General features: G+C 39.0%; 1 protein-coding gene across 12 annotated transcripts in view; it reads right to left on the reverse strand.

The window, feature by feature from the left end:
* The window catches only part of MGA (MAX dimerization protein MGA), a 64,581-nt gene that overhangs the window by 20,098 nt on the left and 21,689 nt on the right, over positions 1–22,794 (reverse strand). For 8 of the 12 annotated variants that reach the window (XM_063331660.1, XM_063331657.1, XM_063331652.1 and 5 more), the window contains exons 4-17: positions 22,590–22,677; positions 22,360–22,455; positions 17,517–17,645; positions 15,992–16,090; positions 14,482–15,125; positions 13,474–13,831; positions 12,276–12,499; positions 11,236–11,376; positions 10,750–10,822; positions 8,813–9,333; positions 7,026–7,323; positions 4,691–5,326; positions 3,810–4,103; positions 694–2,393 (exon numbers count right to left, since the gene is read on the reverse strand). In XM_063331660.1, the coding sequence (XP_063187730.1) occupies positions 694–2,393; positions 3,810–4,103; positions 4,691–5,326; positions 7,026–7,323; positions 8,813–9,333; positions 10,750–10,822; positions 11,236–11,376; positions 12,276–12,499; positions 13,474–13,831; positions 14,482–15,125; positions 15,992–16,090; positions 17,517–17,645; positions 22,360–22,455; positions 22,590–22,677 (5,301 nt within the window). Of the gene's footprint in view, positions 1–693; positions 2,394–3,809; positions 4,104–4,690; positions 5,327–7,025; positions 7,324–8,812; positions 9,334–10,749; positions 10,823–11,235; positions 11,377–12,275; positions 12,500–13,473; positions 13,832–14,481; positions 15,126–15,991; positions 16,091–17,516; positions 17,646–22,359; positions 22,456–22,589; positions 22,678–22,794 lie in introns of those variants that run through there. The other 4 variants (XM_063331659.1, XM_063331658.1, XM_063331661.1 and 1 more) reach the window with 4 other exon arrangements.

A 22,794-nucleotide genomic window follows, 5' to 3' on the forward strand; every position in this document is an offset into this window, starting at 1 on the left:
TCAAGTCACATAATGATATATAAAAAGTACATCAAGAAGTTAAATGTGGGATTGTTTTCTTTTAATTTTTGGGCAAAATTTGATGGAAATTCTATGAGCATTAAAATCTGAATATATTTTAACTACACTAACCAAAATGTTTTACTCTTATTCTGTGACTTCCAAAGCAATTTGGTTTTTATCAAATATGGAATGACAGCTTTCACGCACTACTTAGATGTATTACTAAATTTCAAGAGGAATTTAAGGAGAGATTCAAACATTCCTTCCAGAAATAAACGCTAACTAAGAACTACAAAAATTAAGTAGAAGGGAACAGCTTAAAATAACAGAAATACTAGATTAGCTACTATATTTTAGGATCATAAGTCATATTACAAGGAACCAATTGCTTGAACAGATACTGGAGGAAGACAGCATGCAATGGTTCTATTACAGTTCACTCAATATAAGTCTTGTTACCTGAAAAACGGACAATTTGTAAAAGGCCACTACAATGCTACCTACAAAAAAGCATGCAACTAAGAAGAAACGGAAGACATTTCCACTTGGAAGCCTGATCTAGACTTTCTAAAGAAACTGAAGCCCAGAACACAAATATCATACCATGTCTTTCAAATCCATGGGTTGTGACGTGTTAGTTGGTCAATTTTAAAAAAAAATAAATCCCTTCGTAAATAGTTAAATGCTTACCACTTTTTCAACATCTACTTCCTCTTCACTTGGGAAGTCAGAAGCACCATCCAGCATCTCATCAGCAGAATCATCAGTTTTTTCATCCTCTTCATCCTCATCATCATCTTCCTCTTCTTCCTCTTCCATGTCATCAGCAGTTATATCAATAGTGGGCAGGTAACCCTTTTTGTGATGCCTGGCTTCCTGTGCCCTCTGTTCTGGTGTCAGGAAGTCACTTTTCTCAGACGTATCAGCTTTGTTATCTGCATCGCTTTTATTTTCTAAAGCGGGTACAATGCTAGATATTTTGCTCCAAGAACTGTTGACATGTGTTACAATATCGTGACCTGTTTTCATTTCTTCCTGAGAATCAAAAGTATCTTGTTCTTTGTTGTTACTGCCATCCTGCCTAGTTATGTTTGCTTTGCCTTCCTCAGTATGGACTGTATGCTTTTCTCCTGCAGCATTATCCTGCTCTTTTGCAGAACTGATTTCAGAGTTACTTCCTTTTTTCTCTCTTATGCTTTCTGCTTCTGTAGAGCTCTTGTCCTCACTCCTTTCCGTACCTGGCTGCATGGCGTCACCCTGGCATTCTTGTTTGCTCTGAGACGGTTCAGTCCCTCTCTGTTCCTTCGTGTTCTCCAGCTGTGCGTCTTGCTCTTGTTGACTCTGTGACTGCCCAGAACTTGCCTTGATGTCCTCCATCTGTGTCTGTGCCTCCCCTTCCTCCTCTTTTACTGCTTTCTCTTCCTGTTCAGCAGGTATTTGTCCCTTCCCATGATTCTTCAACTGTGCAGTCTCCTGATTCTCCAGACTCTCTGGATGTGCGTTATCCAGAGGAGCAACTACAGACGGATCTGATGACCCACAAACAGTTTCACAGTTAGCTGAAACAGCCTCCACTACAGTTTCTGAACTGACAGAATCCTCTTTCTCCTCAGAAGCCCCTTTTTCTTCCTCATCATTTGGCTTCTCACTGATGTACGAATGGTCAGACGATATGACATCTGCAGAAACATCATGCTGAGAAGAAGAGCTATCATCACAAGAACTCTCTAGCACCTTTGAGTCCTTCTCCACCATCTCTAATGTAGTGGAATTTCGATCAGGCGTGACTGTGCCAGATGTTGGCTCTTCAAGATTTGCCTGGTTAACTGACAACTCATTTTCTTCTTGTTTCCTATCTGACACTGTGACCTCGGACTCTGTAACTTCAACGTCATCTGAGCGTGAAGCCTTCCCATTCTCCTTCTGCTGAGCAGCATCTGAGTCCTCTTTCTTGCATATTTTCCTATAATCCTTCTTCATCTGAAGAGATGCAAAATGGTGAAGAATGGAGTTTGGCACAGTCTTCTGTCCTGGGAGCTGAAGTAAAGCAAAACTACCGGATTGTAAAGGTATGAGATTTGCAGTGGTAGCTGGCAGACCACCTGTGCTGCAGGTTATTTTAGACTCGGAGGCTGTTTGATTTGTCACGCTGCTAGCAGCAGGAGGAGAGATCCTCAGAGTCAGAGTGCCTGCCTGTGACACAAAACTTGTTACTGAAGGAAGAAGAGAAGATGCTTGAGTGGCTAGGTTAGATGTGGGGGATAACTTGGGTACCGCAGCTTGTACAGCTGAATTTGTGGCAGGAGAAGTGGAAGACACAGAGGAAGTGGGAGACACAGGTGACTCAGCAGGCTTAGAAGGTGCAGGCAACCGGATTCCTACAACAGATCCTGTGAGGAAAACAAAACATCAACTAATACGTCCTCAAAGTAGGGTTTTTTTCTTTTAGTTTTAGTATTTGATGCTGTACTAAAAGTAGCCAGCGTTCTCAGTGATCACAATGTTATCAGGTATTTGACCACAAGTTCTCAGTGAAAGTGCTGGTACTGCATAAAGACATATACACCCCAATAAAATACATGAGGTGGCTACTTTAACAGATTTAATAAGTTCTAGCATTAAGCTTTTTAATCAAAAAAGGCATTGCCTTTAAATAAAGCCCTCTGCATCTTACTTTCCCATTTACTGGAAAACAGGAAAGTAAGAGTATTTAATTTAAACATCCCTTCCCCTCCCCTCGCCCCCCGAAAAAGACTTCCACAGAGAAAAATTGTAACAAGATTAAATGATTATACCACAATCTTTTTGAACTTAATTAACTCTTCTGCAGCATTTCAGAACTCTGTAAAACAAGGAGCAAAACCACCACCACTGGCAAATAGTTTCTCTTGTACAGCAAAGTCCCAAACCAGAAAGGAATTCAATGAACTTTTTGACTGATTCTTTACTAGACTTCATGCTCAAACCTCAACTAAGGCACAGGATTATTTTCTCTCCTCCCCCGAGTTTTGTCATCTACTGTGCTTGCTCTCGCCTCTCTCTTTTCAACACCACTCTGCCTCCCTCTCCTCAAGGCGCTTCTATATAAAGGGAAGACAGAAGAAAAATCCTACTGGAAAGTAAACATGCATTTAAAGTATATTTTGTTTACAAACATGTTTTATTTACAAATATGTAGAACTGTATGCTCAACAAGCACCCTGTTTTCTGTCGATACCTGCAATATCTAACTCTTCCAACCCTATCTTCAACTATGCACTACAGAAACAGCTGAAAATAAAATTTTTTCTTCTCACACTCTAAGGAGGAAAAAACCAGCAATTTTGTACTGTAGCATAACATTTGATCCAAGTATCTACTGTAAAAGCACTAACAAACCTGCAAACCAAACAAAAATAGAGCAGCACATCCAATGAGATACAGGATAACGGCTCGTTCTTTTTAAGGGAATCCCCAACAAGAATTATTTTTGAATCACCAGATCAAAATAATTTCTTTTAAGTTATGACAGTACAATGGACATGGCTCCATTGCCATACACACAAAGGCCCTTTCACTTGCTGCACAGAAGTCCCAAATTTGGGTGACTTAGCTATTAACTGCACTTTCTGTATTTTAGACACATGGTACTTAAGTTACATTACATCTGAATAATTACACTATGTTCTTCATCTACTCACGCAGAACCAAATTAGACTACTCAATTACATCCAGCAGGGGAACGGAGCATTACAGAGATTACAATTACATTGTTCATTTCTGGGTAACACATCGGTCATTCAAGAAAGAAACACTGGACTTTGTACCTGGATTGCGGAACATCACTGGCTGCACACTGGGCTGGGCACCTGCCGCTCGAAACTGATGCAGAGGGACAAGCTGAATTATCTGCCCATTAGGATGTCTGAACAGGTTCACACCACCAGGACTCCTGAGAGGCTGAAGGATCATCCTCTGCCTCTGAGCAAGCTGTGTGTTGTTTACTGGTCGCAAAGCTGGAGATGTCTGATGCACTGGAATCAGCAGCAATCGCGGTCCTACACGTTTCTCTGTTCCAGGAGACATCTTCGGGGGAGTCGTAGCTTGTGGAGTAGCATCTTCTGAAACATTTTAAAAGTTAAATAAAAATCAGTTTAAGAACAGCCTACAAATCAGGCATTACCCTCAATGAAAACAAGCACAAATATTCTGGAAAAACTGGATCTCTTTCAATTTATTAGAAAGTAATTTTTTTTCTTTTTATTCCCAGGACATAGAACCAGCCAGGCCAGAACAGTCTTTTTCATGCAGTTCCATTGACATTTCTTAACCATGACTCAGAAGACACCCATGTTAACAAGAAAGTAATTTCATACCTACTTCTTGGGCTCTATGCCAACAGTGAAATTCTAGCAGTCATAACTGTGCTATACATTTCTATGGACCAAGAACTGATGTGAGACTTCCAGCTCAATTCATAGCAGTCACTGACCAGATAGCTACATTTTTTTTTCCTCCTCTACCGGCTCAGGCTGGAATAAAACAAGCAATTTAAGAGATTACATTTCTTATCCTATTTTGGAAAGAAGGGTGAGGGAAGTGAATCTATATTTAAATTGGGTTCTACAGTTGCAGACTGTATTCCAGCTATGAAGGAGGCAGAATAAAAAAAGAGTTGCAATAATCTCCCAAAGTCCCTAAGCCTTACCTCTTTTTGAATTCAGCGAAGGACTAGAATTAACTCCTGATATTATAATTGGAACAGAGCCAGCAGAGGAAGTTGGTGTGGTCACCACAGATGTAGCTGTTGCAGTTGTTGTTAACACAACTGTAGAAGTGGATGTTGTGACAACAGGACAAGTAACAGTTGGTGCTGTTATTACAGTTTTAGGGAATGATGTCGTTGCTACTGGTGCAACAATCCCTGTTGCTTTTGTTATATTCACAGTGGTAGTAGGAGTGCTGGATGAGGGAGTAGTACAGGTGTTGATTCCAGGTGTTGCTGGAGCAGCTGTGACTGTAATTGCAGGAGGAGAGCAGACAGGTTCATTAGCTCTTGTTTGGCTAGGAGTGGTCACAGTAGATGCTGCCACACTGGTACTTTCCACAGTAACTGGAGAAGTAGTGGTGGCTGCGGTGACCCCAGGAGAGACTGTGCATTGAGCTGGAGATGGCCTTGAGGGAACCACAGGAGCGACCACCATTATTGGCATAGGCTTGATACTGAACTTCTGTGGCCCTGATACAGGCTGGCGTGTGCTCGCTCCAGGAATCTTCTGTTGTAGAGCTCCGGCTTTGTTCATCACAAACTGTGTGAACACACCACCAGGTGAGGGTCGGGCAGCTGCAAATAAAAACTTGCAGGTCAAAATTTTAATAGATTTCCTCTTTGCCTTTCATGATGTGCTACAACTGTAATTTCAGCACGAATTTGAGCCTCCATTTTCTTTGAATCTTGTAATTAAACAGAAACCTTTATGGCAGTCCTGAACATGCCTTACATATTAGAAATATGTCTGCTTTATTCCACTTCTATGGCTTTTTGTTGCATTTCTTCCTGGCCACACAAAAGAATCAGGTCTTGAGGGGTTGTTCTTTATTGTGAAACTATGAACTGACAATTCTAATTACAGTGCAGGAAAACAAACACCTAAGCGAAATAATGGGCTCAAACTATGTTCTAAACCTCAAATTCTTCCTGTAACGTCTTGTGTGATCTTGACCGCTTCTTGGTTTTCATTCCCCTTCTACTGTATCCACATCTTACACAGCCATGGGGGAAGGGAGCGTGAGGGAGAGTTTGCCATGTCACTTTCTCATTGCAGTGACATTCGTGCAACTGAGGGACAAATTTAACCACTGGCAAGTAATGAGTATTGGGAAGATCCTTTCCCTCATCCCTTGCTCTCCAAGGGATCAGAATACTACACATCTACATCACTCCACATGCCTACAGATGAGTACAACAGCATAGAGATTATGAAGAAAGCCCAACTGAGATATCGTAATTATTTATGCATATAGCATTTTTAACGCAGAATATGCTAGTACACTTAAATCATATATGCAACAATCACTTTACCCATCAATGAAATGCAGTCAGCTCTTTAATATTGCATAAACACACAAAACAAGAATTTATTACAGGACAAGAAAAACAACACACCCATTTACATGGCAATGAAAATTTAGGCAGAAAGAAACAAAACAATCAATCAGAAATTAAAGTTTTGCCAGGACACAGGTAACATCCTTTTCTCTTGCAAAGCTTCTTCAGATCTTTAATTAATGTGTGGGAATATGTGGATGGGCACTAGATTTTTTTTTTTATTTTATATTTTTTTAAACTCATGCAAAACGTAATAGTTAAAGGCAATTTCCTCTCTTGCCATGCTGGGGTAACCATTTCAGTACCAACTCAGACCAAGTACCACATGCTTCTTCCAATACTCTCTCTTTTTCACTCAAAGTGCTAAGTCCAACCCTGTTTAGCTTGTGAAATCCAATGAGATTACAGGCCGGTGTGGTTATTGGCTGCACACCTGTTGTTTTGCTAATCCAGATTTGGACCATCTTAGTCTTTCACTGCTGCTTCACACATCTTTGGTGGTCACAGGAATTCCAATTGTAAGTGCAACATCATCAGAAAAACTAACAGCGAAGAACCACAGATTTGAGTGATCCTTTACTTATTTCCAGTTAAATCCATGCTTGATGAAAAGCAACTAAAAATCATAGTAAGGAAAACTCTTGGAACAGAAATCCAAGCTTAACATTCAGCATGTCTCCATCCACTTGTCCTTGTCTCTTGAAAATATGCTCTAGTAGCATTAATAAAATACTAGTCAACATCTGTAATCTTATTCTGAAGTCAAAATAAAACTTTCTGCTTTAAAGAGGTTATTTATTGCAGAGGCAGTTTAGGTTGGCAATGCAGCCAAAGGCAGCATGCACTGTTGCACAGAAATCAACGGCAATGCTGTACACTCACTTTTTACTTCAGCTTCACGCAATTTAAAACACAGTAATAAGTTCCAACCTACCTATCTGTCTCTGTGCTGGGACATGGGTTTTCAGAGTCGTCACAGTGGGGGTTGAAGTAGTGCTGGTGGAAGATGTAGTTTTGGGAGTTGATGTTGTGGGCACCTGGACTGATGGTGTCACAGAAGCAGCTGCTTTAGCATTGGATGCTACCTTGGAGATCACAGTACTGAGGGTTGAGACACCGAGTACTGTGGGTCGCAGCCTGCCTGTGATATAAGCTGCTAGCCGATTGGCAGGATGTAATGCCCCCATCTGTCCCAAAAGCAGTTTGGCCTGAGGAAACCTTTTATCATTAACCTGAAAAAAGTGGAAAAGGGAAATTTTGTGAAAAGAATGCTAATTCACCACCTCTGGAGAGGTGTTTCATTCCATGGGACTTCCAAGTGCCCTTTTCAAAAAACCATTGCAATTCAGAAGGGGAATTCCCAATTTCCTTGCTGCCCAGAAGAACTTCAAACAACTCTGTTATAACTTTATAATACAGATTTTAGATGCTACTCCAGACTCTCACATAGAATCTCAGAGTCCAAAGGAGCATGTGAAATCACCAAAATTAGACAAGAGTGAAGCTAGCACTTATTTTTCCCGTCCCTTACCTATGCTACAGTCCTGAATAAAAATGGGTTCCCAAATTTGAGGACAATTTTGGATAAAATTCTCAAACCTAATTAACATCTAGCATTACAGAAGAAAGAATACTCAAGTCATATACATTGGGACAAAACTCTAAAGAGATTGTAAAAGCTTTATCAGCTTTTTTCTTATCCCTACTGTCATTTGATACTGTAATTAAGGTATTTGAGTTGACTAACTTCAAATTCAGAGTTGTAGTGGTAACTGACTATATGGGAGAGAAGAAACAGAACATCTTTCTGAATGTCAGGCTTTAAGCCTACGGGTCAACAGGAAGTTTTGGTAGTGCTGCATTTTCCTTTCAGGTTGTAATACCTTCTAAAAGTCAAATACATCTAACAATCTACTAAATAAGGTCTTGACTCTTTTTATTGATCAACTTTTATTAAAAATAAGAAAACTCCCCCTATATTTTTTTCTCTCCACTAGCGTCTCTTTGTGAAGGTGCCATATCTGCAAAGTATCATGAAAATAAATTTTACTCTTATTTTCTAATTCATATGCCTTCTCTGAAAGTGGTGTTACCATAACCACAAATACCTTTGATTGAAAAAGATCTTCATCCTAGCCCTACAGTTCCTACCACCAATTCATAAGACCAAGTTGGCAGCATGAATGTGCAGGGAAAGGACTCACTTTGAACTTATGTTCTATGAAGTCTCTTGATGGACAACATATATTCTACTCGCAGGCTATTAGTGAAGATTAACAGTAAGCTGTAGCAAAAAGCAATTTAATGTTTACAGTTCCATTTTAAAGTTTTGTCCCAGCATGCATGTCCTCAGAAGATATTCTTTTTGTGACCTCTAACAGACATTTATTTAGAAGTATTATCTGTCAAACGCAGCGAGTTTTCCAAAGGACTAAAAAGATGTTGAAAGAGGTTCTGTGCTTGGGCCACCAAGACCCAAATGGCCAAAAGGACAAGCCAAACCATCAGATTTCAGACTTCTAATCAGATTTCCTGTTATTGAGTCAATCTTGAAAGGAACAAGCTTATGGAGAGGCAGGAATGCCACTAGACACTAAGAATCCTTGTCTGGACAGGCAAAAGACTAGGTAGACAAATTAAAGAGTGCTCTCCCCTTCATGGAGTTCTGGGATGCTGGATGAAACTGAATCTAATCTCCACAGTAAAGGCAGAGGGACCCACCTGAATCAAGCCTGAGGGGCTCACATTAGCTTTGCGTTTGTAGACGACCAGCTTTCCTGCAGGAGAAATGCCTGCATAAAAAGGCAAGCCTTTGCCCCCATGCAACTTCTCCTGCAGTTTGTCCAATGTGTCTGCCCGCAAGTACTTTAGATTTTCTGGGGTTTTGTGTGACGGCACTCCGCTATCAGGAGTCTCCAAGACAGGTATCTCAGGCTTCTCGTCCTTGTCCTGGTAGGACGGCACTGAAATTTTCACTCTGGAGGAGTAGACAGGAGGGTGGTTCTCATCCTGGGCCTTGTGTTCCGAAGCCAATTCAATAATGAAGCTACCGACTTTGAGGCAGTGTGGCGCGTTACTGTTGATATGCTGTGATAAGATGGTCAAGATCTTATTGTGATCTTCCTCCCAGTTGCAGTCAGAGATAATCTCGATAAGTTTGGTTGGTCCACCTGGAGTGGTGTGATGAACATAGGAGGTAGAGGAAGAGTCCCCCTCACTATGGGAAGACCACCAGCTTTTCTCTGAGAAAGAATTGAAATAGGTTTCTGCAATACTATGGCATTTTAATCACCTGGATATTAAAACAGTTTTATTCTGCCCACACCTCCACCCTTGTCTCAGCTGCAGGGCAACAATAAGTAAAAGAACTGTTCAAAGCATCACTTCCCCTTGCAGAGCTTCACAAGCAAGCAAAAACTCAATGCAAAACTAAAGTAACGTTCTCACAGTTCACTCCCTGCAGCCATACCATCTCAAGTTGTATCCCATTGCATCACAAGCTAAACAAAGCTGGGTTGTTTCAGTACATGGATGAAAGATCTCCAAGCAACACCAACATGCAGAAGAAAGCATCGCTGGTTATTCGAGAGATGGCACTTTTCTCTTGGAGTCAGAAAAGGACTAGTGTCCTATAACAGTACGAGAGGCAAACATGCCACTAGCAGAACTGTGTTTGCAGAAGATGTATAAACAGAAGCATGACCTTTTGTTGTCATTAGAGATGCAATGTCACTTTTCTTTCAAAACTGTAAGGATGTTGAGCCCTGTGTCCTGGCCATTTTGATTTCACCTACCAATTCACCAGCATTTTCAACTAGTTGTATTATTTTTCCATTCCCATCCTTAAATGTAGAGTGCGCTGTTGTATACATCAAACCGTGAAAAAATTCAGCTCAAAAAGACAGCTATATTTCATTAGTGGATGACACAATGCCTTTAGTATATGTTTCATTTTAAAGTTCATAACATGATATGGGCCACTTCAGACTGAATGAGAACACAGATGTCTAGCCTACTTCTTTATGAACTAGAAACTCAAACCCAATATATATCACGTAGCAAAACTTCAATTCAACCTTTCAATTTGAACTAAAAGAATTCAACATCAAACAACTCCAAAGAAAGTATAGGCACTTCCTTGTCCCATACAGTTCTAAGTGGAGAACATGAGGATCCCACTCTCACAGGATCTCATCCTCCCACTTGGACATTTACTAATTCTTCAGTAACTACAAAGTAATAGTAATGAAAAAAAAAAAAGAGGAAAAAACCAACCCAGACAAACCATGAACAGTGAACTCCATTTCTTCCCAAGTATCTAAATTATCGCTCTGGAAGACAAGTATGCTGTACAGTATAATCTTTTATTGCTAAACAAGCTGCTGTAACACTGGTCATTTTAACCTTAGAGCAACAGCAAGTAATGGGTATTTAGCCTGCTGTATCTCCCATGTGACACACACACAAATGCTTAAGAAAACAGGAAACTGTAAGCACATCATAAGATTTTTATTGACAACTGCAATAACTTCCCCAGCAAATGGACTTTTGTTTCATCATTAGCTGCAACTTTTTAAAAAAATAAATGCAACACAAAAAACACCACGAAAATGTGGAACTACCAAGAGACTGAATTATACTCAAGACTTGGCTCTTACCTCCTGATTTATCACTGTCTTTGTCTATCTCACAGGTTGCTTTTTCAGGAGACTGAAGCTCTGGTTCATGCTCCTGTGGGAGGAAAGAAGTGCAAGAAAAACATTAATCCTGTGTATTTCTCTTCCATACTAAACATCACATCACAAAATAAATTAGTTCACCATACTGTCACTCCAAATCATAACACATACACTAACTTTGTCAATGTTACAATTTTCATGTTAGAACAGCTCTGTTAACAATGAACATTTAAGTCTTACATAATAATGCACTTGGCAGCCAGGAATTTCCACAGACAGGACAATTTCTATCATAGTAAAAAGATAAAGTCTACCAGCACTACGAGGTGATTTTGGCTCTGAGCTCCACAGCCCTATCACCAATACAACTCAAGCCTTCATGTCACATAGCAGTTTCCCAGGAAAAAATTAAACATTTTCAAAATTTCTACCAGTTCTGTAATACATAACAGTGTGACTTCTTACCTTTATACTAGAACTTTGTGGATCACTTTTGTCTTTCTGTTGCTTTTTCTCCTGTCTTCTGTGTTCATATGCTCGGACCCTTGCACAAGTCATCATACTTTCAAAGTACAAGTAGACAGGATCCTTGTCCTCCTCTCGAATCTACCAAAAAAAAAAAAAAGAAAAAAGAAAAAAGAAAACCTCTCCATTCTAGATGCACATTAGATTCATGAAACAGTTTTGCTTTCTAAGAGCAATTCAGCATTAATGCTTCAATAGTAAATGTCAAAAGAAAGGCCTAGCATTTAAAGCTGTATCCACCCTTTTAGTATCACATAGCCCAGTCTACATCTTGCCTCCAAATTCAGGGCGGGGGCAGAAACAGACCACCACCAGCCCCAAAACCCCAGACTCATTCAGATACTCTTCTAAGTGGGGAAATGAGTCTTAAGCGCCATGCATTGTTTAACATTCTCTGGTATACATTAAATAGCAACTCTGGTACGTTTGTTCTTCAGACATAACTAGACCCAACTCTACTGCTGTTGTTAGATGCTAAGGTGAGAGAAGAGGCAAATGCAGAGTCTTCCAACATTGGCACTGAAACCTCAAACAAGAACAAAAAAAGAAACTCCAGAACTACACTGAACACTGTGTGTCTGTATCCCAACATTTTTTTTCAAGTAATTCATTAATCAGAGAGGCTTCATTATGCAGCTAACAACTTATACAAACATTACAGGACCAGCAATCATATTGCCAGAAATAGCATATATTATTGCATTTTTTAAATGAGGCTATTAGTGAATCACAATCACCTTTCACCATCTGCGTATTGCTACAGTAAATTCTCAACAGAAGATGTACACAGTTAAAGATTTATACACACTCAATTCATCCTACCTTACCAACATACTTATGGGCTGTCAGGTTTTCATCTCAAGTTTCATCTAAAATGGACTAGCACAGAAGCTTTTGGCAGTGTTTGTTTAATTTTCAATACAAAGAAAAACAAGTTTTCAATACAAAGAAAAACAAAGGCATCTCTTTTCCTTTCTTACCACTGGATTGGGTTTAGGAGTATACACTCTGCCTGATTTCATTCCACTGGAAGATCTATGCTTACTAGAAAGCAAGACTTCAGGGTTGGGCAGTACTGCAGATTTAACTGGTTCAATAACAGATGGTGTTGGGATGTAAATTGGCTCTGGATCTATTTCACCTTCTACTTTCACCCACAATGGACAATTCCTAATAGGCTGTTCTGGCTCCGAGTCACAGATCGCTGAAAAAAGAGGAAAAAAAACCCACAATTTACTTATAAATGAAACATCACCTAATACAGCAGTAACAAAAACTTTTGTTTGAGCCTGAGGTCTAGCCATGCAGCAATCCCTAGTTCATACTGTCAGAAAAGACTACTGGTTGTTTTTCTTGTCTCTAAATTCTAGCCAAAAGTGACTGGGATTTGTCCACAAGAAAGAGAAAATGAAAGTTAAAATGATTCTGCACTAATTATTGTTTCCCAGTTGTACTGTAATAGAAGATACAGAAAAATAATGAAGAATTAGTGATCTTCATTGATGCTGTACACTTAAAATTACAAACACTCCTCAAAACCCCAGACTTTATACTACAGCTCTATGAAAAAATTCACTTATTCCACTGGAACATCAGATAACACCATGTTCATTTTTAGCTATTGCTAAAAGTACTACTAGCAAGAAAGTGAAAGCATAAATTCATTGTCATTTTGTACCAATGTGGCTTTCTAAGAATACCTTAGGCCAGATCTGAAACTACTGTAAATCACTATATTTCCACTGAAGTCAGTGAACTATGCAGCTATATACAGCAACTGATAATACAGTTCTAGATACTCACTTGGTAAGAGTGAAAGAAAACAGTACTATGACAGTGAAGATTACGGCCATGATAGCAATAATTGTATCGTTAGTCTTTAAAGATATTTGGAGAGTTAAGCAAGAGTATCAAAAGAAACTCCATCTATTTCATCACAATAAACGACTAAGTAGTGCCCAAAATGCTGATCAGATAAGAGTTAAAAAAAAAAAGGGAAAAGGTGTTACTTCCTGCTAGTCAGCTATACAAAAGCAGATGTTGCAGACACCTCTTGGAACTGACTCCCAATGTCTGGATTTAGAAATGTCATCACTACTATGTCCTAATAAAAATGCCCATCAAGATAGATGCTTCCTTCAAAGCTGCAAGTAATCACTTTTGCCCAGCAATACTCACTGTATTCCACCCTTTTTCTCTTCTTCTTATCTTTATGCTTTAGCTCATCTTCCTCCCCATCACCCTCTTCTTCCACATCTTCATCCTCTTGCTGATTTTCTTGTGTTCCATAGAACACAAGATTTCCACGTACAGCCTTTTTCATTATTTTCTTATGTTTTGATCCTCCCTTCACAAGCAACACTCTTCTCTTCAAGCAAGTACAACCAAACATACAGTCTGGCCTGCGACAGTGGGTAGGCTGACGTTTCTCCAGCGCTAGACTGGCACATATGCAACCCAGCCGACAGAAATCATTATTGCAAGGAGGTGCTCGTCGTCTTATTATTTTGTGGATAGGCTTGTTTTTGAGAGAAGCCTAAAAAAAAGTTTTAAAGAAGTATATATTTCAAATTTTAGTACGAGGAAATTTTAGTAAGATTAAATCAATCACATGCAAAATTGCTATTCAAAGTTCATTTAGAGTAACCCCTTCAGCTACATGGTTCACATAGGAAAATTTGTCATCTATACTGAAAAAAGGCAGAACAGAGGAGAGTTCGCATTTGAAGTCTTCTGAGAGGCCATTTGAGACAGCTGAACCATCCTGGTCATAAGTAGAATGTGAAGAAAGCAAAAGAGGTTACCATGTCACAACCAAGTTACATGACCAGGTTATTTTTGCAGTTAATTCAACCATAAAAAAAAAAAAAGTGACAAATAGTAGGGAAATGCAGTTACTGAATAACAATTGTATTAACCAGAATTTTTAAACAGTGAAAATTTGAGATAACTCAAATTATTAATGATTCATATCAACACACTATTATCACAATTAGTTTTTTCACATAATGCTAAGTCAGCACTTCTCAACTTTCACTGCAAAGACTACACCACAAAGGAACATCATGCTTCGTCATGCTCCTTAGCAGCTTCACTCTTATTTTCTGTGTCTATATGCAACATCAATAAGTGCACAGATTTGGCAAAGCAACAGTACAGAAAGGAAAAGAACTATTAAGGATCTACCTGAGCTGTAAGCAGGGTTGCCAGAGAGATATCTGCTCGTTCTTCTGTAATATAGGTCCGTGGTTTGCCGTCCCAGAGAGCACAGTCTTCCAAGTCCATTAACTTCACTTGAGATTTAGACAAACCTGGTGGACGAGCTGATTGTTGCTGTTGTGGTGCTTGGCGCAAACTAATCTGTTTTGGAAGTACGTTTTCATCCAGAGCTGGCACCACAAAACCATCTGCTTGGTTAGTCAAACTGCTATTTGAGACAGACTTAGCAGCCTTTTCCCCTGATGAGTTCTGTTTCTGTTTTGCAGGAAAAGGTGAAGGCAGTATAGGCTTGTAAGATGATTTTACTCTACTGTTTGCAGAAGTCTGTCTGTTTTGAGTCTTTGTCTTCCTAGAGGTAGATGACAGAGGAACAGGCTTGAAAGTGTAAGATGTTGATGGAATTATGGTAGACTGCTTCTTTAAAACGCTGTCGAGTGTTCGCACATAGCTAGTGCTCTTAGTAGGAAGCTGATAAACCACAGGAGAAGTGGGAGTGCTCGAAGAGAATCCCATACTCGTTTCCATCAACTTCCCTTCATTTTCCAGGTACTCATCCAGCTTGTCACTACAGAACGCTGAGCGATTCTTCAAGGAACCTTCTGAGCTGCCACCTAAACAAATAAAGAGCACTTTAACTAGCTCCTGGAAAATCATACTGACAAATCTTACAATAATTAAACAATATAGAATAGATAAATACCTCTCTAAAACTATACATACAATTCTTTTCTAAAAGTACAACACAGGCACACCAAATATAATCCAGACTGAAACACAACCAGCTGTCTGAACAACTGTTTTTGTGGAGATTTTACATATATATTTGTTCAGAAAAACATTAAGCCTTCAACAGGCAGTGCTTCTAAGCAACTACTTTCTTTGTCCTGAACATTTAGCCTACCTGGTACACCACAATCCATCTGGAATACGCCAACACAACATTGTATGAAAGGGCAGAAGATACAATATAAATATTCAACCTAAATATTAAGTGAAAATTGGCAAATTGCCAAATATCCATTTCTCCCTTAGGCAGGGCAAAGTAATCAAATATGTAAGGAATATCTACTCTAACTGGAATTAAAAATACGCTGATATTAATGAAAATTACTCTAGTTCATTAGGGTCCCTGGGGCAACAGAATTCTGAAGTTACCATACTTCCAAGTAAACTCAAAACTGAAAAACAAAATCAAAACTATTACACCTTTGATCTTCACTCAAGCCTTCTGTGTAAAACAGACTTTTTTTTTTTTATATTACTCAGAGTAAGTTTCTCTATTCTCCCATAAACCCCCACTCTAACCACGGAATCAGCATGAAAAAATTCTTTATTCATAACAGTTTCAATATAAAAAAAATAAAACTCTCATTAAGACACACACAATCACCAAACTGCAAGACCTATGGAAAGTCAAGAAAAAGGCCACGTGCTGGAAATATGTACACTGATCTCTTTTTTTTTTTTTTTTTTTTACCTTCATTTCTAGAAGCACCATGAAGCTTCCCTCGCCAGCCTTTGATTTTTGTGAAATCATTTGTCTTTCCTGTCCTGGAAACAAAAGGAAATCCGGTATCTGGAAAAGAAGAAAGGTAGCCTCAGTTTATGAGCTAAGCTTGATTTTTATCAATGTCCTAGCAAACTCTGCTTATTTCTCTTCAGGGATAGATGAATATCAAAAGGCTGAATAAAGAGACTTGGCTCTTTACTTTTTTTTTTTTTAATTAACAGAACACTTAACAAAGCCAAGCTTCCTGTAGAGTTCCGCTGTATTGCCATGCATCTGCTACCCGATACAAAAGATGTCTTCCGTATTTTCGGTTTTAGTGTCCTTCGCAATGGTGCAAGCGGTTGATTCCAAAATTCAAACCAGGCAAATCAGCAAGTTAGTAGGCTAAAATGGAACAGGCAGGTTTTGAGCAGATACTACAACCTCTCTCAGTGAGGAAAGTAATTTGAGTGTCTCCCCTCAATTGAGTCAATGATTGTTACAAGACCTGTAGGAACTTATGATGTTTGCTGTTCTGTCAAATTCAGGTGAGTATTAATTAGGGGTAGAGACAGGGAATAATCACATAAGGCAAACAGCGGCATCTCTCTCAAGTTATCCAGCCGCTCTGGGAGCTAAGTTACCATGTAAAAATACTAATAGGGATCTGTGTGGCTGTTTTACATATTGCTAGGCTAGAAAACAATCACATTTGACACCGAGCTGACTGAGGTCTTCTGAATTGTATCTGCCTCTTTTGCAGTGTAAACAAATCTGAGATACAACGTCTGCCTCTTTACCAGCTCCCAAAAGCAGGAGATATAAGACTGACTCAGTAATCAGAATATTAAAGTAAGATGAAGTAGTAAGTAGGAGAAAGGTAAGCACCCCTATACTTTGTCCAACCAGTTTATTGTTAAAAATAGTATCTACGAACCGTATTAGAATCATAGCCACATTATAATGAGAAATGCACTTGTGTGGATACCAAATAAAAGTTTAAAAAACCACAATTGGTCAGCACTTTCGTAATAAAAACTTATCATGAAGTTATAGGTTAGCCCTCAAGTGGTGCCTCAAGCTCTTCTGGAAAGTTCTGATACTCAGCTCTGTGAAAGATAACTTTTTTGTTTTGCATGTGAGCAACATCAGAGAAATGTAGACTGCTTAGACTTTTTCTGAGCCATTTGAGAGTAGTTAATGCGTATATTTATGTTTAGAAAATCCAGCTCAAATAAACTGAACATGCCTGCATAAAATAAACTAGACAAACGCTATTACTGTATCACAACCACCACAAAATTAAAGGCTAAAGACAATCTGGACAGAACTACTCAGGACTCCTTGGCCAGTATGCGCATAACGACTTAAGGAAGTTCTCACATTCTGTCATTTTAATACTGCTTTAATCTCTTTAAAATATCAAGTTCAACTAAATGGCCATTCCCTCCTTCTGATCATTGATAATTAAAAGGTAATACTTGAGATTTCGGCAAATTTGTATTCTACCCACCTGGAGAATTGGGATTGGTTCCTGGATAGCTCCACAAGGAGAAATTTGAGTAGGAAAGGGGAAGTTGCACACCCAAGTATTTCAAGTCAATGCTCATTGTTGGGTCCACAGAATTCAACTTCAGTCCCACTACAAGAGGCAAGTATCAGTAAATGTCTCCATGCAGCAAAATGTTAGGAAAAAGTCAGTCAGGATATTTACTAAATAGTAAACCAATAAGTTACCTACAGGCTTTTCTAGCATTCACCCACCATTTTAAGAGACCTGAAAAAAAGTATTAGTGACTATAACTGTTACTTATACTGGATTTGCAGCAGGTATGAATTAAAGAGTATTTTAGGGAGTATGAAATCAAGAAAAAAATGGAATTACTTTTCAGAGTTTTCTTGATTACTACTGAAGTTTCCACAGAAATTTATTAACCAAAGTGCCCGTGTTGTAGTAATTCTCGCAACACAAGTTTTTGCTTGTTCACTTTTTGAAGAAGTTAGCACTGTTTATATCCTTGAAAGCTAGAGTTACTGCCTGAACCAACCCAGCTGACTATTTGATATTTCATATGACTCCATAAATTATCAATCCTGCTAGTGGTACTTACATATCCCCTTCTCTACCGAAACCTGTTCTTGTGCAAGAACATATGCCGCACACACTTCAGTTTCAAACAGCAATAAGAGACAAGAGCAAACCACATTTTAGTTCTGAAGAAGTGTGCGTGCATGTTTGAAAATTATGATATAAACAAAGCTGTATTCAGACAGCGTTCTCAGGACTAGTTCATCAACGATCCAGGTCTCAGTAGGTTATTTTCTCCCAGGCTTGGCAGTTTGCAGAAAAAAAACCCTTTTTTTTTTTGAAGCAAAGGGAAAAAACGGCTATAAACTAAACAATTCATATTGTTGATGCCACCACAAATGCCTACATCAACTTCCTTCATTAACTCTTCCAAAAATACTTAAATTGAAAGACTTGACTCGGCCACAAAAGGCATCTTTGTCCATGGCAAAACAAATATAGACAATGAAATGCTGAGAAAAAAAGAAGCTAGCAAATTTGACTTAGTACCTATTTCAGAAAATATTGTTACACTGAATTCAAAAAATGACTTGTCAATCAAATTCAGCTGACAGTCTGTAGTTGAGATCTGTTTTGGTTTTTAGCTATAGAAACCTATAAATGTTGGTCCTATTGCCAACAAGTCTGAAATTCATATATTAAATATGTGCGTTTTGAAATTGAAAGTGTACAACTTGACAAGGCTCAGGACACATACAGTAGTATTTGCACATACAGTAGAAAACTTGTGTTGGTGGTACACATTTAAGTTTCTAAGTGGCAACACAGTGACCTGACTACTGGCAGCCCAAAAACATTCAACGTGGAACAAATCTCAGACATGGTTGTTTAAACAGATACCGTTATCAAAGACAGTCTACTGAGATTTAATTTTCAAACCTACATAGGGAAAATGAGCAACAAGCAAGTCAATCCAGCATTTTGTATAAAAACATGTCAACTGCCAAATGTCAAGATGCCATCCATTTCTTTTCAAACTCGATTTAAATAAAATGTAACGAGCACACAATTTATTTTTCTTGACACTCAATTTGAATTATTTTGTCATCTTCAAAAACAAGCCTCGCTTTGTTTAACACTCAAACAAACAAACAAAAAAAAAACCAAAACATCACCCATACACAAAATTAACTATTTCAGTTTAGGATTGTGAAGTAGAAAGCACCCAGACAAAAAACAGAGGATGATTCTGACAAGCGCAACATGTAATGAATGCAGACAGCCTAGAGAAAATAAATGGTAACAGTAAGTATATGTCAGTACAGACACCACCATACATGATACATGAATTATCATTTTTTATTAATTTCGATCATCCCCTGTACTGCTAAATTTCAGTTGCTATAATCCAATAATAGCAAATGAAGAACCATCTCCTTCAGAACTTTCTCCTCTCCACCAGATGCAGCCACTAAATCTGAAATACAATGCTTGACAACAGTGCCTTTGATTTTCAGTAATATAGTAAGGGATTCAAACTAGCTCCGGTAGAAGAGGTATCCCATAGCATTCCAGTACTCCAGCAGGAGCTTTTCTTCTAACATGCTCAAGTTGAATTCCTTTCTTTCTGATGCATCTTCTTACTTCAGCCCTGGTGTCTCTAAGGATCTAGATAGCCACAATCACCATTTTCTTAAATTCACAAATCAACAGTAATTGTGAGGTTCAGGCACAGATCCAACACACCACCAGTGAATCTCAAAAAGAAACTTAAGCTTCTCAACCACACTGTCTAAAACCAAAAGCAGAGTTAACATCAAAATTCCTATGTCCACTTCCCATACTGCAGTCAGGACAAGAAAGCCAGTAAGCTTCTACAAAATGGCTGAGCTGAAGGCACATTTAGAAACACGCACTTCACATCTTCCAGACATAAGGGAACTTCCTGGTTCTGTAGCAGATGACAATACCTATTAGTTATGATCCGTGGCCAAGAAATTTTGGAGAACAAGTATCGGAATCAAGAATGCTAATGAGACTGCACTAAGCTCCAAGATGCTATTTAGAATCAGTATGTCTGGGAAAAGACACAGCCCTTAAGACTGGCCTAGAGCCACTCATCAGACGCTTTCTTATGTCTTATCAATGATATTGGGGGGACGAAGAGAGAGAGAAAGAGAGAGAAGAATAAAAAAACCCACAACAATCCCTCTTCTCTCCATTAATATCTTTGTGTTCCTTCCCCAATCTCAAGTCTGTAACGGAAGGCAAAAGACCTGTAACATTTTGGAAGGTGAAGGTAATCTGAATAAAGATTCACTCCAGTTCACATGCAGCAGATGAAGTCTAACAACTGAAATATATGTACTGTAATTCACTTCACAGCCTGATCAAATCACATCTGTATCTGTCTGTAGTAATGCTCTCACTGTGAATAGTCTTCACATAACTTCTTTTCCCTCTAAAAATTAGACAGGTGAGGGTCATTCTCTTCATTGCTGACTCACAATTTCGTTTAACACACTCAGCAGATTACCGTTCAACACTGTAAATGATGGTTACAAGCGTTTAAGAAAGTAAAAATTCTTCAGATCTTTTTTTTCTTAGCCTGATGCTTGATTTTTCTTGTCCATTTTGTAGTATCTGGGAGCTGATCAACACCCTTCAGAAAGCACCAAACACTTCATCACTGCTCAGAAGCTGGAGGAAAAGCACGTGTTTTACACATTCCCAATTTCAGGATCATCTTATGAGTAAAATACCCCTCGCTAGTGTTGTGGTTGACAACATACCATGATTTTATTATACTTTTCTTGGGTAAAGATAACATCTATGAGGCCCATAATATAATCCTGAAAAGCCTTAACATTGCTGTAACATTTGCTTAGCACTGTACCTAGCATTGCCAGCAGCTGACCACAAAAGGGTCATTTTACCATTTACCATTACCAAAAACATTTTACCACCATTCTTGAAATATCACAACACATGCAGACCAGTGAGAGCAGGCTGGCCAGCGAGGTCATTAGAAAACAGGGCTGCCTATTTCTGGAATGATGGGAGGGGAAAACTGCATTTAGACATCCACGAAACAACTGTCAACACTGATGCTACACCACTGAGGTACAACCTAGCTGGGGATAGGTTATCTTGTCTCATTCCCACCATACCCGATATGGAGCTTTAAGAGCTCTCTACTACCCTTCTTAGAGTGCTTTGCAAAGGTGGAACACAGGAATGTCAGCTCAACATCAGCAAGACGCAAAGGCATCCCTTTCAATGGTTGCTAGTTCTCATCTTGCCCCATGGACAGACCATTCAGGATAATCCAGGGTTCTTCACAGTAGAAGCACTGTGAGGACCCAAAATAACTAGTATCAGAGTCAAGATCAGTATCTGGACTCTCAACCCCTACAGCACTACAGTTAAATGTTTGGAAAATTCAGGGCCAGAACCTCAAGAGCATGAGGTACGATTCCACTTGGATCAATTTCTTCGTCTTCTGCTCTGATGCCTTCTTTAGCACCATTGGTCTCAGGACTACTATTGATGATTTTCAACATCATCACTGGAGAGAACATTAACTTCTGCTGTGTTGATCCTTGACTTTCTTCCATCTGACCTCAGGATAATATTGTATACAAATGAAAGATCACAACTAGAAGTACCTTGCTTGGCCCTCTTATGTGGCTAGTAAACCTGGATTTACAGTGACTCAAAGCAATATGGTCTCAAACATAGCAAATGTAGTCTCAGTTAAGTGTTTCTGGATCTCTAGTTACCCTCCTACCAGAAAATGGCTATTTTCTATAGAGGAGTAAAATCAACTCTATCTGCTCTCTACAAGAATTAGCTCATTACAAAACAGGCATGGCCTCAAGTCTGAAGGCTCAGCATCTTCTGCAAGAGGCCTACAATGACATGCAGCCTCTTGCTCTGCTGTTGGAGATTCAGGATTCATCTTTCGCCTCCTCCACCTCTTCTAGTTTGCAACACGAATGTGTGAAAACGAAAACATCTCTATTGGCTGGCTGAAACTACTTCTAAAGCCTCTAGGAAAAAAAATGGGTCAGACACCACAGATTCTCTCTCATTGCCACAACTGGCAAGAGGGAAATTGACAGTTTCACACAAATTTCCTCTCATACTCTCACATTTGTACATACACACCTGTATGCTTTCCTCCATTTGAAAAAACAAAATAACCAAAATCAGATCCCAGCTGTATTGGGCATACATAGCATTACATTCAGTAGGAAATTACCAAATCGGTAAGATTAAGTATAATATAGAACCAGGTGCAACAATATCTACACTGCCAGCTTACCTTCCTGAAGGCTAGGATGTATTACTTGCTTATGCCTCAAGGTCTTCAGCTCTTCCATCAATTCCTTTTCCAGTACTTGTATTCTTGCTTGACAGTCTACTCAAAAAAATAAAAAAGAGAGAACACATAAAAAACATTTACCATGCAAAAAATTGACCTAAATTATTAATTTCCCAGTGTGTTTTTACAAATCCCCTTCTTGCAGAGAACAGCCGCTTCCAAAAACATACCTGGATCATTCGTAGTCAGTAAGGGTGCCTGAAGATTCTGCGACTCTTCTCCTCCAGCTCTATCAACAGTGTGAATGTCAAGAGCTTCCTACATACATACAGAGCCTTGAATAAGATACCTTAAAACACTGACTGAGATGCAAACTAGGCCACATCAAAAGTACCACTGAAATATTCAAAACATGACATTGTTTAATAAACAAGT

This window comes from Chroicocephalus ridibundus, chromosome 4, assembly GCF_963924245.1.
Source record: "Chroicocephalus ridibundus chromosome 4, bChrRid1.1, whole genome shotgun sequence".
In the NCBI taxonomy this organism is placed as follows: domain Eukaryota; kingdom Metazoa; phylum Chordata; class Aves; order Charadriiformes; family Laridae; genus Chroicocephalus; species Chroicocephalus ridibundus.